At 35.8% G+C, this 12,537-nt stretch overlaps 1 protein-coding gene across 4 annotated transcripts; it reads right to left on the bottom strand.

Annotated features, from left to right (window-relative positions):
- Nucleotides 1-608: 608 nt before the first annotated feature.
- nlrp16 (NACHT, LRR and PYD domains-containing protein 16) lies at nucleotides 609-11,801 on the bottom strand. 4 transcript variants are annotated; one of them, XM_005157811.6, is made up of 12 exons: nucleotides 11,685-11,801; nucleotides 11,047-11,154; nucleotides 8,164-8,274; nucleotides 7,833-7,931; nucleotides 6,174-6,284; nucleotides 4,809-4,877; nucleotides 2,979-4,736; nucleotides 2,085-2,249; nucleotides 1,859-1,987; nucleotides 1,602-1,775; nucleotides 1,287-1,457; nucleotides 609-1,212 (listed from the first exon to the last, which is right to left on the bottom strand). In XM_005157811.6, the coding sequence occupies exons 1-12, from the start codon at nucleotides 11,714-11,716 to the stop codon at nucleotides 1,104-1,106; spliced, it is 3,036 nt and encodes a 1,011-aa protein (XP_005157868.1). In that variant the 5' UTR covers nucleotides 11,717-11,801; the 3' UTR covers nucleotides 609-1,103. The 4 variants fall into 4 exon arrangements, with proteins under 4 accessions (XP_005157868.1, XP_073780122.1, XP_073780123.1 ...); XM_073924021.1 differs by having other exon boundaries at nucleotides 11,047-11,121; XM_073924022.1 differs by lacking the exon at nucleotides 8,164-8,274.
- Between the last annotated feature and the right edge of the window lie 736 nt (nucleotides 11,802-12,537).

Below are 12,537 nucleotides of genomic sequence, written 5' to 3'. Positions count from 1 at the left end.
TTAATAGTTACCAAGTTATTGATTATGTATTTGAATAAAACAATTCATATTATTAGAGCTTCAGAGGGGCTGTTTTAATCCCAGAAAAATTACAATGGTTTTAGTAAGTGTGCAAGTGTGTATTCAAGTGGATTTGTCTTTGTCTCATTTTGTATTTATAGGTATATTTTGCAAGGACGTTATAATGTATTGTGTGTAAATATATATATATATATATATATATATATATATATATATATATATATATATATACATATATATATATATATATATATATATATATATAAATTTAATAAAGTTACTGATAATATATTGGCTTTCTTTCTCATACAGTGCTGATACTGATTACATCTGTTGCTTGCAGGACATGTTTGAGGTGTCATTGCAAGCAGACATCATTCATACATCCTACAACATGGTTCAAGTAATTCAGAGTTATTTTCACCTACAAATCTTGAGGTAAATATTTCACTTGCAAAGCATCATCGCTTGTCAGGTAACTGAGGATGCACAATTCTTATAGTTTAAATGTATTGTTTGCTTTATGTAGTTGTACAACACTTTCAGTTTTTTTCTGAACATGAAAAGTAAAATAACATGCATCAAAAGATAATACAAATAGTCACGTTTATTTTCACAGATGGTAAAAAATAACAGATTGATGTCTCCTGTTAAGCAAGTATAGTGGTAGCATTTAAACAAATGGAGAAACTCCGCACTGAACAAGAAGAGAAAACACGGGTGAGTAAGCTGGTTACATTACTATATGTTACATTCTAAATTTAGATCATTTGCATTCATTTACACACACTGTCTGGAATTACTTTTCTGATAAGCCTTATTGCCAGCTTTGACTTCTCTTGCTTCGTGGATTTTCAGCTTGGCATTACAATAATGGTGTATGAGTAATTAAGTTTTTTACAGCATTTTTATTTTTGTGCAACTCATATTTACACAATTAATGGAGTTCTTTACATGTTTTTTTTAATTAAACAGTGTTACTGTGTGTCTTAATTCACACACAAAGTGTTGTTATCTGGACTTGCTAGATGTTTCTTTTCATTGTCTGATGATTTGTCCAGTATCATGTTCAAGTCTGACTCCTACAGATTGTTCACGAGAAGATCGAGCTCTTTCAGTTTTGATGGATTTGATTTCAGAGCTTCAGTCAGCGCCCTCAGTTCTTCGTGAGTTACATTACAGTTGGACAACCTAAAGGAAACAAGTAAACACTTGTTATACTCTTATTTAAACAGTTAATCTGATCAGTGAATCCAGATCTTTACCTCAGCTTCTGTAGTTTACAGTGAGGATTCTGCAGTCCCACACAGAGCTTCCTCATGCCTGAGTCTTGTAGATCATTAATACTCAGATCCAGATTTGTCAGATTGGTTTTTGAGCTGAGGGCTGAAGCCAGAGCAGCACAACTTTCCTCTGTCAATCCACATTTGGCCAATCTGAGGAAAAAATGAAACATAATTTATACTCATTCATCCTACCCCTGTAAACCTATAAATGAAGCAATTAAAGAAGCATTACTTATTATTAACTTCAATTAATTATTTTAAGAATTGAGTTTATGTACTTGTGATATCACTTACATCATTGTTTCTAGTGCACAGTGAACGTTCTCCAGAGCAGCACAAAGGTGTTTCACACCAGAGTTTCCAATGGCGTTACAGCTCAGGTCCAGCACTTTCAGATAGGTACCATTTAAAATCAGAGCTTTGCTCAGAAAAACACAACCCTCTTCTGTTACTCCACAGTTGGTCAGGCTACAGATAAGACAAAATACATATGTAGTCACAGTATAGAAATATGTGAGTTGTTTTCAAAAGTTTGTTAAATGTATTCCTACTTCAGAGACTCCAATCTACACTCTGTGTCCTGTAATCCAGCAGTGCGACATACATAATCTTCAAAGCTTGTGTTCTGCTTAAGCAATAAGGCTAGATCAATGTTCTTCTTTTCAAACCCTTCTTTTAGCCTAAAGAAAGATAGAATTTTTTTATTTAATATTCTTATGCATAAACTCATTTTTCACTATACTGCTCTTATATTAAGCTTTATATCATAGCACATACAGTTGTTTTGCGTTGGCCGATTTCTTCAGGCCGATACAGAGTATTTCTACTCCTGAGTCCTGCAGGTTGTTGTTGCTCAGGTCCAGCTCTCTCACATTGGATTCGGATGAAAGAACCATAGACAATATTGCACAGCCTTTATATGTGATATTACAGTCATTCAACCTGCCAATGATAAGAAATAGACATGACTTATTTAGCTGTTTTTGTGGCTCGTAGACTGTGAATAGCATTTACTTTTTTACATTGTTTATGTAGTGGGATAATGTCTGCCCTATTGTAAGTTTAAAATAAATAAATAAATAAATAAATAAATAAATAAATATATATATATATATACAGAGCCTTACAACTGACAACTGAGGCCTGTTGCACAAAACGAGTTGAAGAAACAGAGTTGCAAAGTAAGACAAAATCAATCATTTAAGATGTGGCTAAGTCAAGGGTGTCCAAACTCTGTCCTGGAGGGCTAGTGTCCTGCTGAGTTTAGCTCCAACTTGCTTCAACACACCTGCCAGGAAGTTTTTATTATATCTAGTAAGAGATTGATTAGCTGGTTCAGGTGTGTTTGATTAGGGTTGGAGCTAAACTCTCCAGATCATCGGCCTTCCAGGACCGAGTGTGGGCACCGCTGGGTTGTTTCACAATGCTTGATTTAAATGTTCTTTGTTGACTCTGGATCATATGGACCACAAATTATAACTTACCAGGCTAAAAACCCAAACCAGCTTTGTGCAACAGGCCTAGAAATGCAAGTCAACCATATTATTTATAAAGTATTATACTTTTTGTACAAAAGGTAAAATATTTGAGCTGTGGTGCATGAATTAGTGGAAAAGTATTACTGTAGTGTAAATATGTATAACATTGATTTTGAATTATAAATATTCTCACAAAATCCTTTTTGAAAGCTTGATCACAGGCAGAAGCCAGAGCAAGGCAACGTCCAGTCGTCCATATTTTTGAAGTTGAAACTCCTCAAACTTCTCATTTGATGTCATTAAAATGTAAACCAGAGCCAACCAGTTGTGTGGGGACAAAGTGTCTGTTTTTATTTCTCCAGCGTTCAGGTAGTTTTGTATTTCAGTAATGAGAGAATGATCGTTGAGTTCATTCAGACAGTGGAAAACAACAAGAGCCCTTTCTGAACAAGGGATTGATTTGAGTTTTTCCTTAAGATAGTCGGTAGTTTGTTCTATTTTCAGTGAGCTGCCTGGCTTCTTCCCCAAAAGATCTTTTAGGAGGCTGTGATTTGACTGCAGTGAAAGTCCGATGAGGAAACGAAGGAAAAGATCAAAACGTCCATTTGAAATTTGTACAGTTTTATCAACTGCACATTTGTGTAAGCTCAACATTGTTCCTGGCTTTCTGTATTCCTGTGCTTCAAGCACATTTTCACCATTGTTGTGGAAGGAGAGGTGCACATATAGAGCCGCTAGATGTTCCTGAATGCTCAGATGAACAAAGCTGAAGACTTTTTCCTGATACAAGCCAAACTCCTCTCTGAAGATCTGAGTGCACAATCCTGAGTAAACTGAAGCTTCTGCCACATCAATGCCACACTCTCTCAGGTCTTCCTCATAGAAGATTATATTGCCTCTTTCCAGTTGCTCATACGCCAGTTTCCCCAGCTTGAAGATAATGTCTTTGTCTTTTTTTTCAGTATACTTCATGTCTTTAATGTTGATCTGGGCCATCAGGAAGTGTGTGTACATCTGAGTGAGAGTCTTGGGAATCTCTGCAGTCTCTGCTTCACTCAACATCTTCTCCAGAACAGTGGCTGAGATCCAGCAGAACACTGGGATGTGGCACATGATGTAGAGGCTCCTGGAGGACTTCAGGTGTGAGATGATTGTATTGGCCAGACTCTGATCACTGATTCTCTTGCTGAAGTATTCCTCCTTCTGAGGGTCATTGAAGCCTCGTACCTCTGTCACTCGATGGACACACTCAGAGGGGACGAGATCTGCTGCTGCTGGTCTGGAGGTGATCCAGATGAGGGCAGAGGGAAGCAGATTCCCCACAATCAGGTTCGTCAGCAGCACATCCACTGATGTCTCTTTGTTTGCATCCCTCAGAGTCTCGTTCCTTCTGAAATTTAAGGGAAGCCGACATTCATCCAAACCATCAAGAATGAACATCACTCTATATTTGTCACTGGATATTTCCATTTCTTTAGTTTGAGGGAAAAAGAGCTGAAGAAGATCTAACAGACTGAGTGTTTTGTCCTTCATCAGATTGATCTCTCTGAAAGGAAGTGGAAAGATGAGCTGGACGTCCTGATTCTCCTTCTCTTCAGCCCAGTCCAGGATGAACTTCTGCACAGAGACTGTTTTTCCGATGCCAGCGACTCCCTTCGTCAGCACAGTTCTGATGGCTTTGTCTTGTCCAGGTAAAGGTGTAAAGATGTCTCTGCATTTTATAGGTATTGTTGCTGTTGCTGCAGTCTTCAGAGATTTTTCTATCCTTTTATATTCATGTTCATTTCTGATCTCTCCATTCCCACCCTCTGTGATGTAGAGATCTATGTAAATCTCATTGAGGAGTGTTGGGTTTCTCTGCTTTGCAAATCCTTCAAAAATGTACTGATGTTTCTGTTTTATGTTTGATTTGAATCTTTGGATTTTTTGTCTATGGGTTTCGGAATCCTGTCTGTTGAAAATATATTCGTCAATAACAGTCAATATTCACAAATACATAAATCACATTGGTCTGTTAACATACTGATGGATGAATCTTCCAGGAAGGCTGTCAGCCGTCAGAATATCCTGATAATATTTTGTTCGTGAATACCTTACAGACAAAATAAGATTTTGAAGTCAGCATCAAAACATCAGTGACTCTACATACATAATCTTGTCTTACTCATTCTTTTGCTTTTCTGCAACCAAGCAGGTAAAGTAACCTAAGCCTGCTAAAATAGCCCACAGCACACTAGCTACACCAAAACCGCATTAATTTTTTGTCTAGTCATAATGTAAATCTGTGCTATTGATTTGGACTTCTTTGCAGCTTTCACTGTCATTTATTATGTCTATTCTTTTCCCTCAGATTTCATAAATTATTAGTTTAGATGAACAAACAGCAGAAGACATCTTGTCATTGGTCAATGTAGGGGGTCAGGGATGCTCTGCTGTCCACTGCTGAAACTGCATTTGATAAGAGTTCACATCTCATCATTTGCACTCATCCTTTTTCACTCAAATTTACGAGGTGAGTCTCCGAACCACTTTCAGATTTAGGAAACACTTAAATCTGCTAACAGTTGAACTGGTGTCCATTGAAACCATACCTCTAGAGTGCTGGATTTGTTTCACCTCTTGATTGAATTGGGATTTGTGTTGCACTCATTGTGTCATTGGGTAAATGTGTTTTCTCCAAAGAACTAAAGTCAACGCACAGACACAAAGTCACTTAGATTTCTTGGTCACACTTCACAATAAGGTTCATTAGTTAATGTTAATTAATGCATTTACTAACATGAACAAACAATGAACAATACATTTACTACTGTATTTGTTTATGTTAGTTAACGTTAGTTAATGAAAATACAGTAGTTCATTGTTCATGTTAACTCATGGTGCATTAACTAATGTTAACAAGCATGGACTTGGATGTTAATAATGCATAAGTAAATGTTCAATTATGATTAATAAATGCTGTACACGTGTTGTTCATGATTAGTTCATGTTAGTAAATGCATTAACTAATGAACCTTATTGTAAAGTGTTACCGATTTCTTCAACTTTAATTAAATGGATTTATGTACACTGTAATTTTGACAGTGGGTTTTAGTAATATGCAGTGTTCAGTCTGGATTACAATTTATGTTACATAATGTATTAAGATAAAAGGAATATGAGAAACTATTTTATAGCTCAATATTGGTAGCAACTATACTCTCATTCTGTAATAGTCAGGAAACTACTGCTGTAGCCACCTTTACCTAAACGCAAGAAATCGGTTGAATGGATTAAAAAAATCATTTAAGTCAACTCCTTAACTTAAAAAAAATTAAGTGTTCCTTTAAATAGATCATGCCACATTGTTTATTTAATGTCATATGAAACTTTTAAAACTTATATTTACCTTTGATTCTCTGTAGCATCTCCTATTTTTAACTCAATTGGTATTTTCATTGATTTGTCACTTTTCAGGGACACAGCACTGGGATCAGGTGAATTGTATCTTTCTCTAAAACTGCAAAAGACAACAAAGTCTCAACATTTTGTAACAACAAATTCATTTTGGGGGGGAAAGTTTGCAGCAGGCCCATGCAGAGACCTTCCAGGGGGCATGTGCAGGGTCAGGGGCTGGAGCTCCGATCGCGAACTGAAGAGCGTATTGGGTAGATGGATGTGATCGCGAACTGAAGGCCAGGGGGTAGGGTTGGGGGCGATCGTGAAACTGAAGAGCGGGGGCACTTACTTTTATTTTTACAAAAGTTAAGCACTATGTGTTCGCGTGCCTGGTTTGCAATCATGCCCTACTGAGCCAAATTTCTCTTGAGTTTTTTTTTTTTTTTTTTTTTTTCACTTTTGTCAATTGGTGAAGTTTGTTCCTCGCCACTGGCTTGCATGGTTCGGGACTTGTGGGGCTGCGCATTGATGGATTTGCTCTTTAGTGTTTGGACTCTTAGCAGTGAAAACTCTGAAAACTGGACTGACACAGTATCAATTTACTATGATATTCTTTGTGAAGCTGCTTTGACACAATCTACATTGTAAAAGTGCTAAAGGAATAAAAATTTTAATTATGTACAAATCACATACTGTGAGATACTATAGTAAAAGGGTTTGACGTTGTGTCTGAATAACTTCCATATACAGTTGAAGTCAAAATTATTAGCCCCCCTGAATTATTACCCCCCCCACCCCCGTTTATTTTTTCCCCAATTCCTGTTTAACAGAGGGAAGATTTTTCTAAGCATAATAGTTTTAATAACTTATTTTTAATAACTGATTTATTTTATCTTTGTCATAATGACAGTAAATAATATTTTACTACATATTTTTAAACACACTATTATACAGCTTAAAGTGACATTTAAAGACTTAACTAGGTTAAACTAGGTTAGGGTGATTAGGCAAGTTATTGTGTAACGATGATTTGTTCTAGACTATCGAGAAAAAATATATATAGAGCTTAAGGGGGCTAATAATTTTGTCCTTAAAATGGCTTTTAAAAAATTAAAAACTGCTTTTGTTGGTTGAAAGAAAACAAATAAGACTTTCCTCAGAAGAAAAAATATTATCAGGCATACTGTAAAAATGTCCTTGCTCTGGTAAACATCATTTGGGAAATATAAAATAAAAAGAAAAATTCAAAGAGGGCTAATAATTCTGACCACGACTGTATATATTTTACATTATTTTGATCACAAAAAATTACTTGGGTTTAAGGTTGAGTGTTAATCAGAGTTCTGCATAGGTGAAGAATATTTAAATGTACTGAGATCATATTTTATTAGAGATGTGAGATTCAGATTCTGTGAGTTTTAGTGTGTACACTTTTGAACAAAAATTTGTGCCAAAGCAAATAGTTATATTGGTGTTAAAATAGTACTGTCAGGATTTACTAAACACACACAGTGAAGAATCAGCACTATTTTTACACCCGATTTTTATTGTTCATGTTGTGTTGCATTTCCCCTGTCAGATGCTAATTTTATTGGAGGAGAGTGTTTAAATGAATAACGCAAAACAATTTATTAATGTCACACAAAGTTGTAAAATAATTTACACATACCTTTGATCTCCTGGATTATGTCCATTTTGTAACTCGATTGGTGTTTTCATTGATTTGTCACTTTTCAGGGACACAGCACTGGGATCAGGTGAATGGTGTCTTTGCCAAAAGCAGCAACAAAACAAAATCAATTGTTGAGGAAAAAATAACTTTAGCTTTCACTGTTTTCTGGCTACCACATTGTCAAAACCATCACAGCCATGGATTTTTAACTGACAGAATTTTTAACCAACCTTACATATTTATACCATAAAGTTTTTACTTCTCTTTGCAAAACTTTTTTTTTTTTGTCTCACAGTAACAACTAGCAACAAAAAAATTCTGTCTTTACCTTTGATACCCTGGAGGATCTCTATATTTTATCTCAATTGGTGTTTTCATTGATTTGTCACTTTTCAGAGACAAAACACTGGGTTCAGGTGAATTATTTCTCCGTCGAAAACTTCAAAAGACAACAAAATCCATCTCAATATTGGGTAACAATTAGAGCTTGACATTAACACCCGCCAGCCTGCCAAATGCGGGTAGATTTCAGCTGTGATTGGTTAGACAGACTAACCCCCACTAACCACTTTGGCTGGTTGAAAATAAATTTTAAATTGCCAGAGCTGCCTCTTCCTAAAGATGAGGTGAATACTGAATGAGAGGATGATCAGGCCCACGGTGAGACATCGGTAGGCCCACACGGAATGTGTGCGCAGAATTCCGCAGATTTTTGCCCATCAATAATTCTGTTTATTTACTTAAGTAAATGTGTGTAAGTATATATTTATTCAGCTTTTTTAAAAATTACAGTAATATTATTGACTAATGTAAAAATGTTAATCTGATTTATGTATAATGCGGATTGTAAAGTAATATTTTCTGTCTTTTATTAGATATATGAGAGACTTGATTTGTTCACCAAATAAAGTGAATCTATTTAGACATTAGCCCCTTTCACACAGTGATACCGGTAAATATCTGGAAAATTTCTGGAACGACTTTACCCGTAAATTCAAAAAAGCTCTGTTCACACAGGCGAGGACGTTACGGAAATTTTTTTTCCGGAAAAGAGCATTCACACATCCATCCCAAAATGCTGGTAAATTCTGACATCATTAACCAGAAATGACCTCTAAACGGCTGCACTTGTATTTGTAAACATTTGACTACAGTACAAACTCTGTGGATGTATCAGTATTGTGAACAACTTCGATGAAAGCAGAGAAACACTTTCGCATGTCGAGATGTACATAATATGTGTTGTGTTGTTTCACGGGCACACGCAAAGCTTAAAGGTAAACAAACTATGGCTTATCATAAGCATATTATCGATAATTATTTGCACAGTTGGCATTAAGATCAACATATAAATGTTATTTGACTAACTTCTAGCAGCTAAATGTGACTGGGAAAATATTCAAAGGCTTTTATTTTCATAAACCACGCGGACGTGAATGCGTCTGTTCTGATTGGCTAAAGTGACATCTTACGCCAGTGCGTTCTAGACGTGCACGTTCTCTTTCTGCAATGTTTCTTCTGCGTTCACACAGCGGTAACACACCGGTAATGTTACAGCTTCTCTTTCCGGAAAATAGGCGGAACAAATTTACCGATATTTTAAAAAAGAGCCTGTTCACACATACACACCTTTCCAAAATACCGGTAAATTCTTACATCAAAAACCAGAAATGACCTCTAAACGGCTGCGCTTGTGTTTGTAAGCATTTGACTACATTACAAACTCTGTGGATGGAACAGTGTTGTGAAAAACTTCGATAAAAACAGAGACACACTTTCGCATGTCAAGATTTTCATGATGTGTGTGTGTGTGTGTGTGTGTGTGTGTGTGCTGGCTCTCACCAGCTGCTTCACAGGCACATGCAATGCAGAGCTTGAAGGTAACCAAACAACGGCTTATCATAAGCATATTATCCATAATTAATTACACAGTTGGCATTAAGAAGAAACATATAAATGTTATCTGACTAACATCTAGCAGCTAAAGGTGTCTGGAAAAATATTCAAAAGCTTTTATTTGCATAAATTGCGCGGACGTGAATGCGTCTGACAGTTCTGATTGGCTAAAGTAGACATTTCACGTCAGCACGTTCTAGACATGCATGCGCTCTTTCCGGCAATCTTCCTTCTGCATTCACACAGCGCAGCATTCCAGCAAATTACTGGTAATGTTACAACTTCTCTTTTCGGAGAATAGGCGTAGGTAATTTTCCGGAAAGGTCTGTATGTGTGAAAGGGGCTATTGTGAGCAAGACACAGCTGATGTGAAGCATGCAAGTTTTTAAAAGCGCCCGTTTCCTTGCGCAACTGGTGCGATCGTTTCTCTTTGAAATAGTTTGAAAAAAAGCGATGCTTGTACGCCCACTGTCATGCTGCTTTCAAGAGATTTCCAGATTTCTTTGTATGCAGCAGCTGTTGCCAGTTTTGCTTTAAGGATTCTTTGAACAGATTATTAACACGTGTGCGTTAACCGTGTGCACGTGATCGTCGTTTCACTATCGCAAACAGTATTTCACCTGCTTTCTTTTGCTTGCAATTATTTTTGTTAATATGGTGTAATTGTCATCCTTTACAATAACATTGCTTTAGGAGATCAACTCTCCATTTATCTATAGTTACCTAATGATCTGGTACCTCTAGCCAGGACAGACTGCTGTGTATAGTTTTAGATAAATGAGAATATTTTTTTTGAATGTCAGTTGTTTTTTAAGAACATTTTTGTTGAATAAAAAGTGTATGTATACAGCTATATTTAGCTTTTTTGACACACAAAAAAAAATTTGGCAAGGAAATAATTAGTTTAGTGGCCAGAGAACAAAAGGGTGAATCCTTATTGTTGAGCAATAAAATGTCATAAGCAAAAAAAAAAGTTAAGGAAACATGTGGACATGACACAATTTAAATCAAGTAATTTTAGCATGCCAATGTCAAAATTTTCCCAACAAGAAAATTGTGGCTAGTGAAAATGGCGAGTGGCTAGTTACATTGGAAAACTACTAGCCACAGTGGCTGGTGATCAAAAAAGTTATTGTCAAGTCCTGCTAACATTGATTGCATTCTTACAAATAAAGTTTGTAGTCATCAAGAATTGGGAACAACAAATGTTTTAGCTGCCTTACAGTTGATGCAAAACCATTCAATGGATGTTACACTGCATTAAACTTAAATAGGAGTATTAATAATAATAATGTAGGAAAACAGTAATATTTACCTTTGATCTGGAACATGTCCATTTGGTAACTCAATAGGCGTTTTCATCGATTTGTCACTTTTTATGGACACAACACTGGGAACAAATGAGCCTGATTTTGTCTGAGCTCTGAAAGAGCAACACAATCTTTAACTTTAGAGAAGAAAATTATGTTGCAGCAAATTTAATTGTTGCTTTTAGTAATGTTTAGTTAAAAAGAAATCTCTCTCTCTCTCTCTCTCTCTCTCTCTCTCTCTCTCTCCCTATGTGTGTATATATAATCAGTATGTGTATATATATATATAATCAGAACCAACAGTTAATCTAAGCCACATGAAAACGTAGAGGTAAATAGATAACTGAAAATCTTTATTTTTTTAACTGAATAGGTGTTTTCAATTACTTATCTGATCTTCAAGGATAAAAAACTGAGCACAGGTGAATTTGATCTCAACAGCTAAATGCTGTTAGATACACTTCACTAAACATCATATTCACTCTAATATTTTTAGAAGGTTAGGGTTTTTTGCAATATAAAAATAGAATTCAAAATGTAAATAGCTATTCTAGGTTGGTAAGCAGTATAATTTATACTAACTTTATACTTTTGGTTTCACTTGAATTTAAGTTCACGCAAATATATATATTTGAAATCTTACCTTCTTTCTTCATTGTCGTCTCCAGCTTTCATTATGATGTTTGCTAGATAGTTTTTTTAAAAATTCATAACTAAAGACTGCGAGAACTTTCGCAAAAGATTTTAAAAAGCAAATGACGAGGAGTGAGGGAGGATAACAAAAGCATACAAGACTGAAACTTGTTTAACTAGTTCATAGGTATTTCCTGGTTAGTTGCACAGTTCACTTATTGTGAGGTTGTGTAAGGACTTGTTTTTAAAAGTGTCTGAATAGACGTATTCATATGTTTTGATCAAAAAAGTACCTAGTTTACTCATAAAAGTAAAAGTGGAGGATGAGAAAAGGCACACATGTATTTTATGTTTTATAACAAATTCACAGATCACAGATTTACAGATTACCTGAAACAATCTAAACAGTTGCAAAGTTATTAATTATATATGTTAAGAAGATATTGTGCCCTATCATACACCGGGCGCAATAAGGCACAAGAAGTGTTTCTATGATGTCTTGCTATTTTCAGATCATAATTTTCTCATTTTCTGTCACGCTGTTTAAATAGCAAATCCATTTGCGCCACTTTGTAGACTGATGGGTGTTTCGGTCTAGATAAGAGGTGTGTTAAGGCGCATTGTTGGTTTTGCGCCCTGTGCTTTGGACCTTGTGACTAGGGGCTCTATTTTAACAATCTAGGCGTAAAGCGCAGGGTTTAAAAACATTAAGGGCCTGTCAGAATCCACTTTAAGGGACGGAAAAATCTGCTCTCCACTGCAACACATGCTCTAACTGGGTTGAGCTTATTCTCTTAATGAGTTATGGGTGTGTTTTGGGAATAAACCAATCAGAGTCTCATCTCCCATTCCCTTAAAAAGTT

Source organism: Danio rerio, chromosome 15 (genome assembly GCF_049306965.1).
Source record: "Danio rerio strain Tuebingen ecotype United States chromosome 15, GRCz12tu, whole genome shotgun sequence".
In the NCBI taxonomy this organism is placed as follows: domain Eukaryota; kingdom Metazoa; phylum Chordata; class Actinopteri; order Cypriniformes; family Danionidae; genus Danio; species Danio rerio.
Note: the sequence above shows the minus strand (reverse complement) of the source record. Positions and strands in the feature narration are given on the sequence as shown.